The 19,464-nt window shown below is 46.5% G+C and overlaps 1 protein-coding gene across 1 annotated transcript; it reads left to right on the forward strand.

Annotated features, from left to right (window-relative positions):
• Nucleotides 1-3,940: 3,940 nt before the first annotated feature.
• Nucleotides 3,941-18,691, forward strand: NDUFAF3 (NADH:ubiquinone oxidoreductase complex assembly factor 3). The gene is made up of 5 exons (XM_084840645.1): nucleotides 3,941-4,049; nucleotides 13,404-13,596; nucleotides 15,432-15,498; nucleotides 17,336-17,436; nucleotides 18,267-18,691. Exons 1-5 carry the CDS (start codon nucleotides 3,973-3,975, stop codon nucleotides 18,357-18,359), a joined length of 531 nt encoding a protein of 176 aa, XP_084696771.1. The 5' UTR covers nucleotides 3,941-3,972; the 3' UTR covers nucleotides 18,360-18,691.
• Nucleotides 18,692-19,464: the final 773 nt, after the last annotated feature.

A 19,464-nucleotide genomic window follows, 5' to 3' on the forward strand; every position in this document is an offset into this window, starting at 1 on the left:
CTGTTTTTTAACCACCTTAAATAATTCAGTATGATTGGCAAACGTGGCCACTTCACTGCTTCCAGATCATTTATGAACAAGCTGAAAAGCACTGGTCCCAATACCAATGGGAGGTACCCACCAAAATCAGGTGGAGTGACCTTCTGTAAGCAGAGCTCTTGCTCTCGCACACGGCATATCCGGCGTCCAACCCCCTTACATTTCTGCTAGTCATGCAACTTTTAAAGGCACAGGCGCAGTGAGAAAGAGAGAAGGTGGCCACCTTATTTCCCCCTCTAGTTCCATAACAAAATACCCAGAAATCTAAGGCAAACTCCTTCCAGGAGAACAAAAGCTCTCCAACACTGCAGGTTCTAGGGCAAATTCGTGCCCCTTTTCTCCTTCTTACCCTCACTCTTCTTCCTATGGGACAACTTAGCAACAAACATAAGCAAAGAACGGCCTATCCTGGGAAAGCCCAGCACGTACTTCTCGAGACAGTTTCGAGCAGCCACTAATCATTAGTTCCCAGCCCCCCTCCAGCCATAAAACCAATCAGAACTGATCTGGAACGGTAGACTCCCGCCTTCTTTCGTTTCAGACGCAAGGGTTCCTGGGAGTTGTAGTCTATTTCTTTACTAACGTCACCCCCTGCTCCATTTAGTAGTAGTACATGAAAGAGACCAATGGAAACGAGGGGAATGAGATTCCTGAGCGGACAATTTTTTTTGTTTTGCATGTGTGAGCTCTTGGGGTTAAAAACTGAGAACATCTGCTTGCTAGTTTAAGCAAGCTCCGGTTCCAGCTTTGTCGGGGGTAATTTTCAGGGAAGGAAGTCAGTTGCTTCTCACTCTTGCACAATTGTTGGTCAAAACTGCTTTCTGGGGAATGCTGGGAGTTGTAGGAGATTTTTTCCCTGTCTAAACACGCATAGGATTGCACCTTAACTCTGTGTCTTGCAGCTGTGTCTTGGGACGGTGTAAAAGCAGGAACAGGACGGGTTGGAACGGCCCCTTTATTTAAAAACAAAACAAAACACCCATGCCAAACACTATGGCATGTGTTAGAGACACCTGACAGCAATATTTTAGGACAGAAACCCTTGAAAAATATATTATTATTATTATTAACCCCTTAATGCCCAGAACACATCCAGAACAGAATGGAGTGGCCCGGAATGATCACTTCCAAATGAGCCAAATCAACCAGTCACATATAACTGTATGGGAGGGACACAATGAGCCACAAAATCTCCACAGAAACCATGTTCCAATATCAATCCGGGCAATAATCGACATTCTCGAAAAACAGCCTGGAACAGCAACTATGAAGTGACCCAAATCAACTAAATTCACCATTCACACATAACTTCATGGGAGGGATGCAATAAGCCACAAAACATCCACAGAAACCACATTCAGATCCCGATAGTCCATATTCTGAAGAATGTCCCAGAATGGCAACTTCCAAGTGAGCCAAATCAACAATATTCATCAGTCACACATGCTTACATGGGCTGGATGCAATAAGTTGCAAAATGTCCACAGAAACTACTTTCAGATACTTGTTCCAGGCAATAGTCCATATTCTGGAAAATGGTCCAGAACACCAACTTCAAAGTGAGCCACACCAACCAAATTCACACGTGATTATATGGGGGTGATGGAATGAACTTCCAAGTGAGACAAATCAACCAAAATCTCCTGTCACACATAACTACTTGGGGTGGATGCAGTAAGCCACAAATCTTCCACAGAAACCATGTTCCAGTATCCCATTCCAGGCAATAGTCTATATTCTGGAAAATGGCCCAGAAGGGCAAGTTCAAAATAAGCCAAATCAACCAAATTCACCCATCACGCATAATTGGATGGGAATGATGCAGTGAGCTATAAAACGTCCACAAAAACAATGTTCCAATAACCAGACTTACAGTCTAGTCTTTCACTTTTATGGGGGATTTGTGCAGATGTGCACTTGCATCCTTGTGCATGCATGCACGCGCACTACTGTGCATTTGTAAACAAATGAAATTCTTGTAGAAAAGATCCAATTCCGTCAATGAGTGGACAACAAAACAAAGGATGCCTGATGATCTGCAAAACACAGACGGAATAGATTTAAGAAAAGTCATACATCCCTACCCATGCCTCCCATTTACATTGCCAAAAAGGCATGCAGTTGCAATGTAAATTGCAGGCAAAGGGAAAAGGGTTAAAGCCCCCTACCCACCAGTCTAGCGTCCTGATCCATATGGGGTCCCATGAGCTTAATGTAAAATTGAGGGGAACCACCAGAGTAAATAATGTGTCGGTGCAGACAGTTGCCATCCCATGCATGCTTTAAAAATGGACCTTTATTCTTTTTTTAAGGATTGTATACAAAGATACAAAAGAACAATAGAGAGATATGAGGATATAAACATCACCAAAGAGAAGGAATACAACTACAAATTGTATCCTGTTTATTAAAAAAACGCACAGAAAATCAGGGGGACTTGTCATGAAATGCTGCAATACATCCTCAGCTAGTTTGGAACAGGAGCCTTGTAGTGACAGTGGAAAAGGATTTATTTTTCTGTTGCCCTCCGGAGGCCTTGCTCTTCTGTGCTGTACTGTGCTAGAGGACTCAGGTTTGGGGATGCCTGCCAGTCCTAAACCTCAGTCTGTCTTTATTACATATATGTATGTACGGGGGCGGGGGGAGAAGGAAAAAGGAAAAGGGGACAATAGGCAATTTAATAAGGTGGTGCTGGGGGATTCCTGTTCAATGCCATGGTTGTTCATCTGTGGTGCCCCTCAGGGTCAAGGCCAGCCTTCACATGAGGTAAGTGAATCCCCTGCCCCCGTCAGGTGGCAGAGTGGGAGGAGCAGCAAATTGTGCCCCCCCCCATCCACCACTGCCTCCAGTGGGTGCCCTGGATAGCCCTGTTAGCCACCCTCCAGCCATGGCATTTGCCGCAGCAAGAGAACGGCTGGTGGGGCTCTCCAGAACAGTTGCCCTCTGGAGAGGTGTTTCGTTCCGACTTTTACGCCATCCCTAGTTGGTCACTTCCTGGCATATAGAAGGGGAAGAAATGGAAGCACTGACAGATTTTACTTTCTTGGGCTCCAAGATCACCGCAGACGGTGACTGTAGCCATGAAATTAAAAGACGCTTGCTCCTTGGGAGGAAAGCTATGGCAAACCTAGAAAGGAAATCAACTCTTGAGTGTTCATTGGAAGGACAGATACTGAAGCTCAAATATTTTGGCCACCTAATGCGAAGAGAAAACTCCCTGGAAAAGACCCTGATGCTGGGAAAGACTAAAGGCAAAAGGAGAAGGGGACGACAGAGGATGAGATGGCTGGATATCATCACCGATGCAATGAATATGGACTTGAGCACACTCCGGGAGAGAGCGGAGGACAGGAAGGCCTGGCGTGCTATGGTCCGTGGGTCACGAAGAGTCGGACATGACTGAACGACTGAACAACAAATTCTGAATTAATCCATCTGTAGCACAGTGCAGCCGTCCTGTGTATACGGGAGATGAGTGTGGTGGCCACTTTCTAATCTGTGTTACTGATGGGACTAAACGGTGGTGGTTATTACGGATCAAGTAAAGCGGAGTAGGGGGCTGCGTGTCGCTTCTACGAGCACTAGGGGGCTGCTCTCTCCGACCAAACTCTTCTGCTCAGAGGAGGCTGGTGGCTCCGATTTCGGTGGGGCTGTGGATCCATTCTGGGTTTCAGTCAGAACTAGCCAGAATTCTAAAGGCGGTATCCAAGGCGCCTAAGCTACTTTAGGGCCAGGATTCAACACACTGGTTAGCCCATTTAGAGTTCTGACTGAAACCCAAGATGGATCAACAGCCCCACCGAAATCCGAGCCACCAGCCTCCACTGCCTCGGCTCCTCCTCCTTTTTCTCCTGCTGCAGCCGCCGCCGCCGCCGCTCGGGGCCGCGCACGTTTTCTCCCCGGGAAAAGGCCGCCGCAGTTCCCGCTGCCGTCATGGCTGCGCTCAGGCTGTTAGGTCCAGCTGTGGGCTGGAGACTCGCGGTTGCAGCGAGGCCTGTTTACCCCGACGGGTACGTATAAATGCAAGGCGATCTCCCTCCGCTGGGGCGACGGGTAGCGGAGAAATGCGAGGCGCTCGAGAGTGCCCCGCCTTTTGTCCCCGGGGTGCAGCGAGGGAGCTGGCGGCGCCTTCCCACCCTCAAGGCGCCTGTGCCTTTGCTGCATGCCCGACATGAATTGAACGAGTGACACTTCATATCCCGTTGCTGCACGCTCACCTTGGGGGGGAAACACCAGCCGCTTTCCCTGAGGTTTGGGTATATTATTTGGGATGGTGTAAAGCAGTGTTCCCCAACCTAGCCCCGTCGAGATGTGCTTGCGCTACAACTCCTATCATCCCCATCCAGCATGGCCGTGCTGGATGGGGATGATAGGAGTTGTAGCGCAAGCACATCTCGACAGTCCCCAGTTGCAGGAGGCTTGTGTGAAGTGTAATGTGAAGTGCCCATCTCGTATTTATTGATGCACATTTTGGCTGATATTGGCATGATGGCAGCACATACGTTACTGTCTGGCATCCAACGAAAGTGCTGGGCTGCTGTGGTAGCTCATAGAGCAGGGGTGGGCAGAAGGTAGATCAGGTTCTACTGAAACATGCTAAAATCCGTATCGCCATAATGCCTTCATTAGGCCAACTCAAAAGGTCACAAAATACTGTGCAGGCTTTTGAGTTCTCTAGAACTCATCATGCAAGAAGGTAAACAAAGCTGGGGGGGGGTGATATTCAAGCCGTTTGGAAAGTGGGAGGGGGTGTAGACATTCCAATTAAGCTGTACCAGGTTCTGAGATGGTTTTAACTTATTCCTGGGACCCTCCCAAGGGTTGCTGGGAAGAGGAAACAACCATCTTGCCTGATGAAGAGTTCTGAAGAACTAAAAAGCTTGCACAATATTTTCTGACTTTTGAGTTGGGTGTTTAACCCACCTTTAAGGTGCGCTGCCCTCACAAGGTGGCTTACAATATTACAAAAACATGAACATACGAATGACAAACACACAGAGCAGCGGTAGCATTTTAGCATTTGTGGGTTTGCTTCTGGTACTGATCACAAATTCCTGTGCTGAACATGCGCTCAGAGGCACCATGTTCTTTTACTCTTAGCATACTATTTTGCATCTGGGCTCTGGTTGGTGGATCTTGGGGTTCTGGTTGTTGTTTTTTTAAGGTAGATCCCACAAGTTTGAAGTCTGCCTATCACTGTGATAGAGTATACAGTGCAGGAGGTGTGGGTGACCTGGTGTCCCCCCGCTCCCTTGCTGGTACTGCCTTGAGGAGGCCCCTTCACCTTGCTGCATGGCGGGGCTAGCCCTAGGTAAGATTCATATAAATAGCAACTACCCACAACAGCACATGATTGCTGCAGGTCTCCGCCAACCACTCCACTCAGCCTCCCAACGACCCGGGGGTGCGGTGGGGATTGCTTATTGGGATCCATATCAAAAGGGTCAATGTGTAGGTGTTGCAGAACCCAGAGTCAGAGAGACCACGGAGTGAAGGAAAAAGAGATTCTTTATTTAATGCGCGGGCTTAAGGCTGGAATCATTTCCAAAGAGCCAGAAGCCCCGATTTACATTAGCACATTGGTTTTATAGACATTGTGACATATATGAAATGGCTCCTCCTCTCCCTCCCGCATGGGGTTGCAATCCTCAACATTTCTTCTCTTAGCACTATTGTTTATAATACAAGAACTGGGTTATAGGGTAGCCATGATAAGGAGAGAACAGAAGAGAACAGCAGAGAACAAGATATACAATTGTATGACCTTTGACAAGATAAGGAATTCCTGTGTCTCGTCAGCTTACAACAATATATTCAAAGGAGAAAGAGCTCAGCAAGAACATGAAGCATGAGACTGCATGAGGCTACTTAGTCTGACCCCCGATATGGCTGCTACATTCCCCCCTTAAATGCATAATTTCATTACAATTATAGCATTTTTGATAACCATACAAAGCTTTTTGTGACATACATATTACTTAGCCTTTTGTTGGGCTATTAGAGCATAGAGGGCAGCAGTTTTACTAGCTGAGACATAAAACAGATTGGTTAAACAGCTCATAAGACAAGGAACGCAGAGACATAACAGAACTTTATGAACAACACTGGTAGAATTAGGATGAACAATGCTTTCAAGCTAGCTAAGATCTGGAAGCCAAGGGGTTAACTAATTTAGCTAATTGTTTTGTCTTATTGTTTTGTTAGCTACTATATTGTGCAGCTTGTTGATCTGTTCATCTACAGCATTGCCATTATCAGTTAAGTTAAAACAACAGAGCTTTTGGTGTGTCTCACAACTTAAATGATGAAGAAGGAAGAGGTAATCTATACCAGCTTTATTTTCTAGAACTGCACCTCTTAGATCACGCAACTCTTTATTTAACAATGACAATGCTTGTGAGGTGGCATTTATGCTTTTGGCTAAGCTGCAAGCTAACCGGTTGATCTCTAGACTATTAGCCAAGGCTAAACCTGGAACCCCAACTAGTGACATTGTTAAGGCCAATTTTTCTGAGTCAGAATATAACTGCACATGACTATTACAATTTTTAGTTAGTTGGAGTGCTCGAGGCTGCCGTTGACGGATTTTCTCGGGCTACAGGGGAAGAATTGGCACCAGTTCAATTGGCGGCTGAGGCAACATGGGTGGTTATTAGACAAGTTGGCAGGAATGAATGACCAAGTGTGGGAACTACATGTCTAAAACCATCCATGAGGCAAAAGTATGTGGGCATTATTAAAAGATATGTTTTGAATTTTATTACAGTGGAAGGGGGCCAGGGATAGCTTTATATTTTCTGGAAAATTTTTGACAATTAAGCATTCGTGCACACGTAGCATTTGTTTCAGCAACGATGGGGGTGCATAGAGTGAACTCTATAGGGGGTAGGATCTTTGCAACTACGCCCCAATTAGCATTTTGGGAATAAGTTAAACTTACACCATAAACTCTTAACATGGTATCTTTTTGAATGTTCCCAGGATGTCTACAGACAGGTATTAGGCAAGAGCTAATAAGCCTGTTTGCAGGTATACCTCTTGGCAAACAAAAATGTTTTATTTTCGTGATGTTAGCCAGGTGGAGCCAGTAATTATCAGCAAATCACTGGGACAAACTTTTTTTTCCAGGGGCAGACCCCCCTTTTGCACCTTATTAAGGAAACACAATGCAACACTACTAACACTACAACACTACAATACGCATGTTTGATCTTCTTTGGGATCTGACCGTACGCTGGGCAGCTATTCACCTGGCAAGCTGCAGTAGGGTCTAGTCCCCTTCTTCAATTCTCCAGTTGCAGGTCTGACCGTACGCAGGGGGACAGTCTCCCAGTGTGTCCACAGTAAGGTCTAGCCTGAGTCTTCTTACTGCTTTTTCAGAATGATTTTTAAAGGATTTTCAGGATTTCTGTTTATAGTCTACTTTCCCCCTCTCGCTCTCTTGACTCGTGTCCAATGTATCTAGGGTTTAACTCCAGCTGCTTTCATAGCTGCAGGGGTGGAAAGTATGACAGTTTTCAGTCCTCTCCATCTGGGAGTCAAAGGGTTATTTTTCCCTCTTTAACTCATACTTTAACTCTTGGTTGGAAAGGATGAACTTCTGTGATGGGAATTGGGGGCTTATTTTCTAAGACAAAGCGACGCTGGGCTTGAAGAACTTCGCTCAGTGTTTGGACTTCTTGTTTAAGGCTAACGTTTGATTGCTTTTGATGCTGCTCCAGTGTCAATTATGAAGTCAATGTCACGGCCCCTCACAGTCAATGTCACGGCCCTTCTCAAGCTGTCTCCCTCTTCGCCCATTCTGGCCCCTTTGTTTTTTTCCTTTGTGTATTTGATTTATTTTATTTGGGCATTCATGCCACTAATGTCCATCTTGTCCACACTGGGCACACTGGTTCTTTTTTAAGAATCTTCTGCCTCTGCCGGGTCTTCTTCTTTTCTTTTTTCGTTTACATCTTCTTGGGCCTCTGGGTTGAGGGAGGTGTACTGGCGATAGGCATCTGAAAGACGCTCCAAGTACGCTCTGGGGCCTCGGTGGCACCTTGCAGCACTTTAAACACTTTGGTCATATTAATTGACTTCTTTATACCTGCCTTTACGGCTTTTAACAGCAGGGTTTGATACTGGGTGAGGCGCTCTAGCCCAACTTGTGTTTTGGGATTCCAGCGAGGGGGAGATTTATTTACAAGGAGACTTTATTGGGTAACTTACAGCACACAGGCGTACTTAATTGTTGGATCAGACAGCTTCTCTAAACCACGAGCTATTGGGCTAAATGGGTTTTTATACTATACATGTTACCCATGAGGCAGCACAACACTAGCAAGCATTTTCAGCATAGGCTAGAAGTGTTTGGTTCTCAGGCACAGCTTCCTGTAAACAATTTCGCTTCCCAAAGTGCTTGATAACACTTTTATTTATTAGTATGGGAAGACAAATTTTTTCTCTTTCTTTTGCTTTCTTTTTCTTTGCTGATCTGCCTGTATTGCAGATCATGTTTCAAACTTTTTACACAAAACTTTCTGCTCCATGCACCAGCCTTGTCCCTTTATTTGTCTTTTTCAAGTTAAACTCACTTACTTAAACCTTTCTGCCTTACACTAGTCTCAATGACACACATTTGGGATAGGCTCTTCTTCTCCTTCTAGTTACATTTTCTTTATCTTAAAGAACTATTACATTATTGTGGCTACTTTACCCCAGGTAATAAGCTCCAGGCACAATCAGCTGCTTTTAATTTACCCTGGGGGCAACTATGGCCACGCTTCTTTTCTACTTGCCTCTGTCTTTTCTCCTTGTTATCCATCGGGAACCACACTTAGTATTATTTGGAGTTGCAACTAACACTAATTTGCAAATAGCACATATATTTCATGATATTTAAGAAATCATAAAATATACACAACAAACTTTTTCTGCAATTTAACACAATGAATGGAAAACACTTTTTGCATGGTAAGGCATGATGGAGCAGATCCAGCAATTATACTGCTCTTCTGGCTGAAAGCTCAGGGCCCATTAAAATTAAGGGACGGACATACCCACACATGCAAAGAGTTCTAGGTCACCATTTTTGCATCAGCAACTCTATGCTGCATGAGTTTTAGCAGAAGGAAATCTAAAAGTTATAGATCAAACTCAGCCTGCTGTACACTGAGCTGACTACAAACACAGACACACGGTCCACAGCGATGAGAGTTCAAGTTTATCAAAAGCTTCATAGCACTGTCCATGGCAAGTCTTTGACAATTTAAAATTTTAGTCCATGTGCAGAGTGTCTCTAAAAAGCCCAGACATTGATGGAAGCAAACAGAGACGGCTCTGGGCAATGAAGATGCGATGTTTCCAGCAAAGGCTCTCCACTTTTGCATTAGTTTAAAAAGGGAAAGTGTGGCCCTACACCCCTTCTGACAGACAAGGGCCTTTAACTTTTTAGCAAGGCCTCTGTCTAAACAGAGCGGCACAGCTCAGCTCTCTAGCCATGACACTTTAACTTGGGCAACTCCTCTGTAAATTTTATTTTACTTCTGTCAGGTTCTCTCATAGACATTTTAAAAACTTAGTCTTTTTTTTTTTTTTCTAACCTGCTACACGAAAGCACTGAAACACTGAGTGCTGAAACTCAGGACGCTGGGGGGTGATGGGCATCGCCTTATACTTGCATTTTTCAGGCAGCCATTAATCTTCGTGGAGGCGGTGGGGTGATTTGCAGGACTTCAAAGGCAAGCTTCTCAGTTTGTTTGTATTTGTAAATCCCAAGCTTAAAACAGGACAGGATGAGGTACAGGGCAGCCAAATCTTTGCTTTGGCAGGGGCAACAAATAACTCTGGTCAGCTTTCTTCGCTGGGGTCTCAAACAGGAAAACAGTCTTAATTTAAAGTTGTAACATCACTGACAGCGTCAGCCAGCCAGCTACACAGATCTCATTGTTTTTTAAGACAGTTGCTCCAATATCTTCTTTTCTTCTCAATCAGGTTGGGTCTCCCAGCTTACACAGTTTATTGCAGCTTTCAGGAGCATGGAAGTAGCGTGATTTTGGCTTGGCCAGGAACATGCTGTCTGGTTTCTCGGTCTCTTTAGCACACACACTTAGGCAGTGTAACACTGGACACTCAAATCAGTGAGATTTCTTCATTGCAGGGAATCCCACGGCAAAAGCTTAATGGTTACGCTCTTCAGAAATCATATAGCTGATGGTCAGTAGCTACAGGCTCTATGCAATTCTAACACAGTTCAAAGCTAAACACGGTTACCTTGACAGAGATCTTCAACATGGTCTTTCCGCTTCATTCTGCTTTGGGACAGTCTTATGGCACACTTTTCACTTGAAGAGGGGTCTAGCCTGTGCTCTGGGGGCTGATTCTTCACCTTTATTTTCTATTTTGCCTTCATCTTCTGGGTCTTCATTTTCAGTTTCCATTTTTTAGGGATTTTATCTCAATTAGGCGAGGTGATGATGTTGCACAACTCAGAACGTTGTGGGCAATTTTCCTGCCCCCCCCCTCTCGGCGCGCTAGGCTAACAGCTACTTCTTCGGCCTTACACTCTCACGCTCCCACGCTTTGTTAAAAGCCAGACTGTCCTGCAACATTTTTCTAATTAACAGCCTCAGATCTTGTTTTTTTTTCCTCTCAGCTCGACCTTGAGCTTTTTGCTGTTTTCTCTTTCTATTCTGAATCTTTTTAAAAAAACCTTTTTCCTTCTTTGTTTGACATACATCTCAAGGGGGTGCAAGGTTTGCTTCCCCCACCACCCATAGCCTCCCTCCTAAATTGAAGACAGACACAATTAGGGAATGGGAATTGGTCAGTGAGTAAGGGGTCTCACTGGCCGACACAAGAGGATTTTTCACACCACGCACTTTGCTACTGGCCTGGGCACCCGGACGGTCAACGGTATGCGTCAGAAACCGCAGTAGCCACTCACACAATCATCAATCTCTCCACTACATCCATATGTCCCTGCCACCCACTTTTCCCACTTTTTACCAGAGCGGAAAACGGCTTCCCCAGCTTCCTCAGCTTCCTACTGAGTACTGGCGTGCTGGGTACTGGCGCCCACTCGGGGGTGTGATCAGGCCCCCCTTCTACCCGCAAGGAGTAGGTTCTTTTGTAAACGTATACCACCAACACTGACCTTCTTCATAAGGCGGGGCCCTCTTTTTTTCTGCCCAGTGGCCTTTCTCCCTAAAGGCGGGGCCCTCTTTTTCCCATATACTTGCCTTTCTCCTGAAGGCTTCCAATGTGGGTTTCAACTCAATTGCAGCTGCGATACAGGCAGGGCTCAAGTTCCTTCCTCCGCTTCTCAAGGTTCTCTTGCCGCTCGCTGCCGTTTGGGCGATCCCGGTGCAGGCTTTCTCCCATTCACTCGACAAAAAGGTCGGTGGCGCCAAGAAAGGGAGGCATACGCCGAGCTCGTCTTCCCGGTGCGGCGATCAAGAGCAGGCAACTGCCACCCGTCTGGCTCAGAGCCTGCCACATCCGAGTCACGGCACCATTTATGTTGCAGAACCCAGAGTCAGAGAGACCACGGAGTGAAGGAAAAAGAGATTCTTTATTTAACGCGCGGGCTTAAGGCTGGAATCATTTCCAAAGAGCCAGAAGCCCCGATTTACATTAGCACATTGGTTTTATAGACATTGTGACATATATGAAACGGCTCCTCCTCTCCCTCCCGCATGGGGTTGCAATCCTCAACATTTCTTCTCTTAGCACTATTGTTTATAATACAAGAACTGGGTTATAGGGTAGCCATGATAAGGAGAGAACAGAAGAGAACAGCAGAGAACAAGATATGCAATTGTATGACCTTTGACAAGATAAGGAATTCCTGTGTCTCGTCAGCTTACAACAATATATTCAAAGGAGAAAGAGCTCAGCAAGAACATGAAGCATGAGACTGCATGAGGCTACTTAGTCTGACCCCCGATATGGCTGCTACATAGGTGGACCAAGTATTATCCCAAAGGGCACAATTCTAGGCTTAACTGCTCTGCTCCTGTGTATTATTGGTTAGTTATGGTCTTTTCCCCAGAAGAATAACTATAAGTGGTGTAGTGGAGCCAGGGCTGCCAGCACTTTTTAAAAGCAGGGATGCTGAGGTCATCTGCCACCCCTAGAATTCCCTGTTTCCTCTGAGCTTAGTTGCAATTCTGTTGTAATGCAAAGTATTTTGGGGTGGCCTGGTCTTGGATGGGCAATTCGGACTCATTAGCTTTACAGAAGACCTGCTCCTGGTGGAGGTAAAACCGCCAGAATTGGTTTGTTGCTATGGATCAATACAGCTGCCAGAATTCTTGGGCTCTCCTTGGGGATGTGTGGCGATGGGGACCATCATGATGAGTCAGAATTCACCGCTACACCTCTGACTGTAAGGGCTATCTGAAGATCACTTAATATGCATTGTTGTTCAGTCGTCCAGTCGTGTCCGACTCTTCGTGACCCCATGGACCATAGCACGCCAGGCCTTCCTGTCCTGCGCTCTCTCCCGGAGCATGCTCAAGTTCATATTCATTGCATCCGTGATGCTATCTAGCCATCTCATCCTCTGCCGTCCCCTTCTCCTTTTGCCTTCAGTCTTTCCCAGCATCAGGGTCTTTTCCAGGGAGTTTTCGCATTAGGTGGCCAAAATAGTTGAGCTTCAGCTCCAGTATCTGTCCTTCCAGTGAGCACTCAGGGTTGATTAGTAATCAACTAGTATTAGTTGATTAAAATGGATTAGTTCCATATTAACATGCTGTAGCTGCTTTGCTGCATTTGTGCTTGAGGCATTCTAAAGTGTAAGTTATTTCTCCCTTCTTTTACTCTGCCTCCTTTATGGTTGAAATTGTAATTGTACAAGTAGGTCCTGAAACAAAATGTTGTAGTGTGTCGAGTGGAGTGCTCCTGTTCAGGGTTCCAGCCAGCCATGCTTTCCTCCAGGATTGATTGATTGATTGATTATTTATTTATTTATTACATTTCTATACCACCCAATAGCTGAAGCTCTCTGGGCGGTTCACAATTCCGTCCCTCCCCTTCCGTCACACACATCTGTCCCTGCCCCACCCAATAGACACTCAGCATTCTGTGACCAGTGAGAATGCACATACTTCATTGGGTTATTTTGGGTTTGGGTTTTTTTGCCCTTTTATGTTTTTTTCCCCTGAAAATATATTTATTAACTTCTGCAAACCTTGGGGTGCCCTGAGCATGCTGCTTTCTCCCTCTTGTTTCTCAGTGGCCCCTTGCTGGCTGCAATCCTGTTGGCACTCGGCAACTGAGTTTGCTATTAGAAGGAGTGATGCGAGTTGCTAAGGCAGTGGTCTTGTTCTACGGTAGCTGAAACCTGGACTCAAGGGTCTTCTTTGTACTCCCAATGACAGGCAGCCTCAGCGAGGTCACCGTCTCACGCCTTCAGATGATGAAATATACCAGAAGACGACAATCCAGCATTTGGAGAGAGAGTCCCAAGACATCATGTTCATCGAAGGTTACACCAACCGGGGCTTCACCATCAGTGGGAACAAGGTGGTGGGGCCCTGTGTTGTCTTACCACGAGCCATCCTCCAGTGGAATGTGAGTGAGGGGGTGGGGAGGTTCAACTCCCAGGTTGCTGGCAATTCTAGGGCATTGTACTATTTTTCCAGCCCCCAAATGCTACGAAATATATAAAAGGAGCTGCCTTATCAGCACTTCCCAGGATCTCCTGGGAATCCACCCTTCTCAGCCCTGAGAAACTTTTTTTAGATCATTGATCCTGCTGCCCTATCCGTGCAAAACATATTCTCTCAGTTGGTCAATTTTGTTTGACTGAGGATGATTTTTAATTTTTTTTAATTATTTATGACATTTATATCCCACCTTTCTTCCATTGTGGAACTCAAGGTGGCTACATGCGGTTCCCAGGTGGTCTCCCTTCCAAGCACTCACCAGACCCAGACCTGCTTAGCTTCAGCAAGGTGGTGGCCCCATGTGCTTTCAGACCATGCCCTGGGACCATGCCATGATGGGAGTTGTAGTCCAAGACATATGGATGCCTCCCGGTTGGGAAAGGTTCTTATAGTTCTGACACTGAGCTATAATGCTAGTAGGGCACAAGGGAATATGGTGAGTGGGAATGAAGTGTTGGGTTTGAGCCTTAGTGTGACCAGATGCTTTGGGTCCTGAGGCCGATCCCCCCAAACATTCAGCCAACGTGGAAGGCCCTCTGCTAAAAGGGAGGTGGCCCCTACTCAGAGGCTCAGTCTTAGGACCTTCAGATCATGAGATCGGCTGTCTAATATGCTAAACAGGCTCTTGGGGAAAATGTCGGAAGGGTACTTCTTCCCTCAGTGTAACATTATGTGGGAAAAGCTGGACCCACTGAACTTTTCTCAGCCTTGCTACTTTTAAAGGGGCACCAGAACCTCCCTTTGGTTCAAGAGTGGTCGATCCTAGGCTGGAGGTGTCTATGGCTGCTCTCTCAGAGATATTGTCATCACACATTGCATTTATATAGTGCAGGGCATTTGTATAGTGCAGGGGCGTTGAACCTCTTTCAGTCCAGGGGCTGAATTCCATTGTGAAGAAGCTATTTGGGGTCACGTTCCAATGATGGGCAAGGCTGAAGGCAAAAGGGGTTGGGCCAAATACCCAAACTACCAGCATGCTCAGCTTAAAGCACTTACTGCCAGTAACTAAGTCTTAGAAGAGGCATTTCAATCTTTTAGAATGGGGAAAAAACTACACAAAAGCTGGGAAACCCCCAAAAGATTGGTGGGGGGGGGGCCTGGGGAAAAGGGGGCGTGGCACCCTGGGGAACCACAGAGGGCTGGAATTGGCCCCTGGGCCTGAACTTCTGCAACCCTGATATAGTGCTGGGTTTAACATCCAATCATCTCTGTTATCCTTACAACAAGCTCTGTAAGGCAGGTCGCTATTATTGTCACGATATTGCAGATGGCTGATGCTGAAAAATAGTACCTTGGCAAAGGGTGCAGTTTCCCAGCAGTGGTGAGATTTGGATTTTGTTTTAGGGCCGGGGTGGCCACTACAACTCCCAGCTTTCCTGACCATTGGCCATTTGGGCTGGGGCTGATGCAAGTTGAAGTCCAAAGCATCTGGAAGACACCAGGTTGGGGAAGGCTAGGCGAGATGACCGACTGGGTTCTTCACTACTCTGCATGTGTGTGTGTGTGTGTGTGTGTGCGCGCGCGCATGCGCGCACGCGTGTGGTCTCTACTGAGAAGGGAAGGCACCAGTGCAAAAACGACAAAAGGGGAACTCTCCAAGGCACATTAGAAACATGTGCAGGGCCCAGTGCTTTGTGACTGAAGGCTCTTGACACCATGTTCTGTATTCTCTGTTGCACAGGAATTATGAGGTTTCCTCTTCCGTTATTCTCTCTGCTGAGCACTGTCCTCCCTTTTCAGGTTGGCACATATCAGGACATCAGTGCTGAGAGCCTCGCCCTGTTCCGCCTGCTGGAGCCCAGGATAGGTACGTGGCACCGGCAGCTCTCGGGCTGCTTTCTTGCCTGGTGCTGCATTCGTTGGGATGGGAAGGAAGCCGCCACTCCAGCATGTGCTAGGAAGAGGGTTGGCGGGTACCTGGCCATAATAATCCAGATCATGAAATGGATGTTGCCTAATTCTCCCCCATCCCCAAACTTCTTCCCAAAGAGCTCAGATGTTTGATTCCCAGGCATTGATTGTACCTTGGCAAAGGGTGCAGTTTCCCAGGCATTGGGAATTTCCCATGTTTGATTCCCAGGCATTGTAAGCAGCCAGTCTTGTGTAGCTTCAGTGGTAGAGCTGCATCATGTACCTTCAGACCAGAAATAGTTGCCTATTTTGCCTTGGAGCAGCAAGGGGCTTCTGCCCCAAGGGTGGAGTGTATGAAGTTATGCTATTAAGAAAAGTGCAGAAAATTGTAGTTACATCAGCAGAAGGTACGAGATGGCAGCTCTCAGTCCCAAGAGTTCAGCTGCTGACTTGGCTCTAAGCTCACCAGTGTGGGCAGTGAAGACAGACTTCTAGTGTAAGATGCAGTTCTGCCCCAAGCTAACCCAAATCATATATGCAAAGAGGAAGAAATTATATTCCTTGGATGTGCATATATTATTTGAGTCACCTTGGTGCTGAATTTGGATTTTGAAAGCACAGGATATGCAAAGTGCTGGCTGCAAGTGACTGAACTCTGCTTTTCATTGATGAGCAAGAGACATTACCATTCTCAAGTCTGCTTTTAGGAGAGGCCACTGCAAGGTGTGTGGAGTGCTTTGCACTAAAAATAATTGTTTAAATCTTTGGCCCCAACCTCACCAGAAATTTGGCTTACCTTCCCCACTCTTATGAAACTATACTAGATGTTACCTGCATGGTTTCAAGCCCTAAGGATTTGAAACTTGTGTTTTACTTTCTCTTTTAAATAAAAGCTATCATATTTCAGATGCTGAATTTTGTACCCTGCACCAGTTTCTCCACTTTGGTGGTATGACTGCAATATAGGCCATGCACCTTAGGGCAGCTGCTGGTGCCCTGCTAGGGCCCGTTGGTGCTAACACCTGTCTTTGAGCTGCCATTTAAAATATCCCACAATACTGCCAACATAGCATCCACCATCCTTAGTATTGTGGGAAATAAAAATGGAAACCCAAAGACTCCACTGCTGCCATCTGGAAAGCTGGGGTGGTGGGGAGGCACCAGCATAGGAGGGTCCCCCTCAAACCTTGAGCATCTCTGAACGGTTTAACATTCTGGGTTAGATCCAGCACAAGCATCCCATAGACTGAAGGACAGGCATCTGATGCAGTGGAGGAATCCCATTGCCAGAATGGAGATGGCAATCTTCGTCAATTCCCCCCTCCACATGCAGTCCCCTGTCCCACTTCTCCCACCCCCCATCTGTTCTGGAAGGTTGGGGGACCCTCTGGAACAATGGGAGAGGTGGTTCTAGGGTGTGCAGAGGGAGGGGGAAATTGGCAAAGATTGCTTCCACCAGTAGGAGCATTTGGAGTTGAACTTTGTTCAAGGAATGCTCTGGCAGGCAGAAAAGCAACTGGATTCAACCCCCTGTTTTTATTAAATGACTACTACACATACACTCCTACTTTAACTTAATAGCAGCAAACTGTACTTATTATTGCTCTCTGGTCATTTTGATTGATGATGGTATTTTGTTGACATGGGTGGTTTTGACTCTGATTTGCAGTCAGAGCCAGGTGAAGCAGCTGTCAGTTGGCACACCGGTCATAGCTGGGACTGGAGCATGCTGAGTTAGGGAGCTTGAATTGGGGTGATCTGTTCTAACTGCCTTCATCCATTGACTATCTTAGAAATCCTGGTGCTGGGGACAGGAGATAAAGTGTGGAGGCTGGATCCTGCGATCTTGAAGTTAATGCGTCAATGTGGGATTGCTGTGGAAATACAAGATACGGTAAGAGACTAGGTGGTGGGCGGGGGAAGCGGTTAGATGGCAATCTCCCTCAGTCCTAAGACTGGGTTCATTGGGGTCTTGCGGGGCCATTTGAATCTATGGAGCTAGATGGGACATGAAGCATGGAATTTCATTGTCTTATGAAATAGCTGGTGCAGGACTAGTCCTACCATGACGCAGAGTGAGGCAGTTGCCAGGGTCAGGGAGTGATGGTGAGGTGTTGGAGGGCAGAACTCTTGTGTGCCATGTGGCTTTCCCTGTACTCCCTAAGCTAGCCTGTGGCCCTCAAGTGTGGTGGAGGAACCTTTCCTGTTGCCAGATTCAACTGCCAGTCTGTTTCTCAACTCGTCCTTTGCCTCAGGCAGCAAAATATCTTTGGCTGGCCCTGATCTGGTTTCATATGTGCAAAGTTTAGCCTTAATGTTTCTAGCCCTCATGGTTGTTTCTAAAAAGTGCAAAAACGTGTTGGCAGTACCTGCCAAGAGCTCTGAAATTGGAACATGTGCATGGAGCATATTTATTTGTATCTCTAGAGGTCACTGGTTATATTTCTTCTTTCCCACACAAGGATTTCTGGCTGTGAGGGCTCTCGTATTTTGAGGTGGGCTTTGTATTGTTTTTCCTAAGAGTAGAAACTACACCTCTTCTTCTTAGTGTACATTGCTACATGGGCAGCACAAATAATCAGCAGAGAGGAAGAGAGAGACACGCAGACACACTTTCCCTCTCTTCATATTGACTACTCTTGCTGAGATGCAGTGCTCCCCGTTGGATTTGCACCCGATTTTCCCCTACACACACCTGATTTCTTTGTCTCATTGCTTTCACAGCCCAATGCCTGTGCAACCTTCAATTTCTTGACAAGTGAGCGGCGTGTGACAGCTGCTGGACTCATCCCACCTACTAGTACTGCGGGTGGCTGAGTCTCCGAGAGTAAGCCAAAGGGTAGGAAGAGTCCTTGGCCCGGAAGAGCTTGACAGGGCAGAGAAAGGGATTTGGCTGTCATTCCTCCTATCGTCTTCACTGCTATGTCTGGCGGCCCCTCCTGCTTGGAAGCAGCACAGGCCAAAGAATGATGGACCGTTGCCATGCCTATTGCCACTCGAGTAAAATGTATCATCCTAGCATGGGAGCGTGAACTTGCCTAGAGTGAAGATGCAGAATATACTTCAAACAGTATAACATGGCACTGTGTGTGTTTTGCAGTGTGTTGCTTCTGTTTCTATAAAGAGACCGGGACTCCATTGTTACTCGACTCCGAAGAAGCTGCTTCTGCTGTCTTTTATGGGGGTTGGAAATTTTGCCCAAAGCGAAGAAACAGATGTCTTGTATATACCCTGAACCAGTCAGCCTTTCTCCCCAATCCTCACCCACAACTGTGTGCTTTAAGAAGCGTTTGCTTAGAGCAGCAGTAGGCAACCGGGTGCCCTTCAGATGTTTAGGACTAGAACTCCCATTAACCCCAGCCACCATGGCCAGTGGTCAAGGATTATGGGAATTGTAGTCCAAAACATCTGGTGGGCACCAGGTTGCCTACCCCTGGTCTAGCAACCTAGGAATATTGTTTGCATCTCTATCCCACCCTTTCTCCAAGGACCTCAAGGAGGCAGATGTGGAGTTCTTAATCTGCTTTCATAACAACCCTGTGAGGTAGGCTTAGTCAAGGGAGCATAGGAAGCTGCCTTATACCAAATCAGCTTGTTGGTCTGTCTAGCTCAGTATTGTCCACACCAGCCTTCCCCAACCTGGTGGCCTCCAGATGTTTCAGACTACAACTCTCATAATCATGACCATTAGCTGGGCTGGCTGGGGCTGCTGGAAATTGTAGTTCAAAGCATCTGAGGGGCACCAGGCTGGCCTACACTAAGAATCTCACAGCCCTACCTGGAGATGCTGAGGATTGAACCAGGAACCTTCTGTGTGCAAAGCATGTGCTCTGCCAGTGACCTGCGGTTCCTCCTCTGCAGCAAGTCACATTTTAAAATGTAAAGAGCTCTGCTGGAACATCTCAAGGTACCATGTAGTCCA

This window comes from Heloderma suspectum, chromosome 2, assembly GCF_057233095.1.
Source record: "Heloderma suspectum isolate Gila_16-S chromosome 2, 16-S_ref, whole genome shotgun sequence".
Lineage (NCBI taxonomy): Eukaryota > Metazoa > Chordata > Lepidosauria > Squamata > Helodermatidae > Heloderma > Heloderma suspectum.

Excerpts from the sequence above, each read along its gene's own strand:
- NDUFAF3 (XM_084840645.1), top strand. The coding sequence starts at position 3,973 with ATGGCTGCGCTCAGGCTGTTAGGTCCAGCTGTGGGCTGGAGACTCGCG. Across the intron at positions 13,597-15,431 it reads GAGCCATCCTCCAGTGGAAT|GTTGGCACATATCAGGACAT; the intron begins GTGAGTGAGGGG and ends CTCCCTTTTCAG. Across the intron at positions 15,499-17,335 it reads CCTGCTGGAGCCCAGGATAG|AAATCCTGGTGCTGGGGACA; the intron begins GTACGTGGCACC and ends TGACTATCTTAG.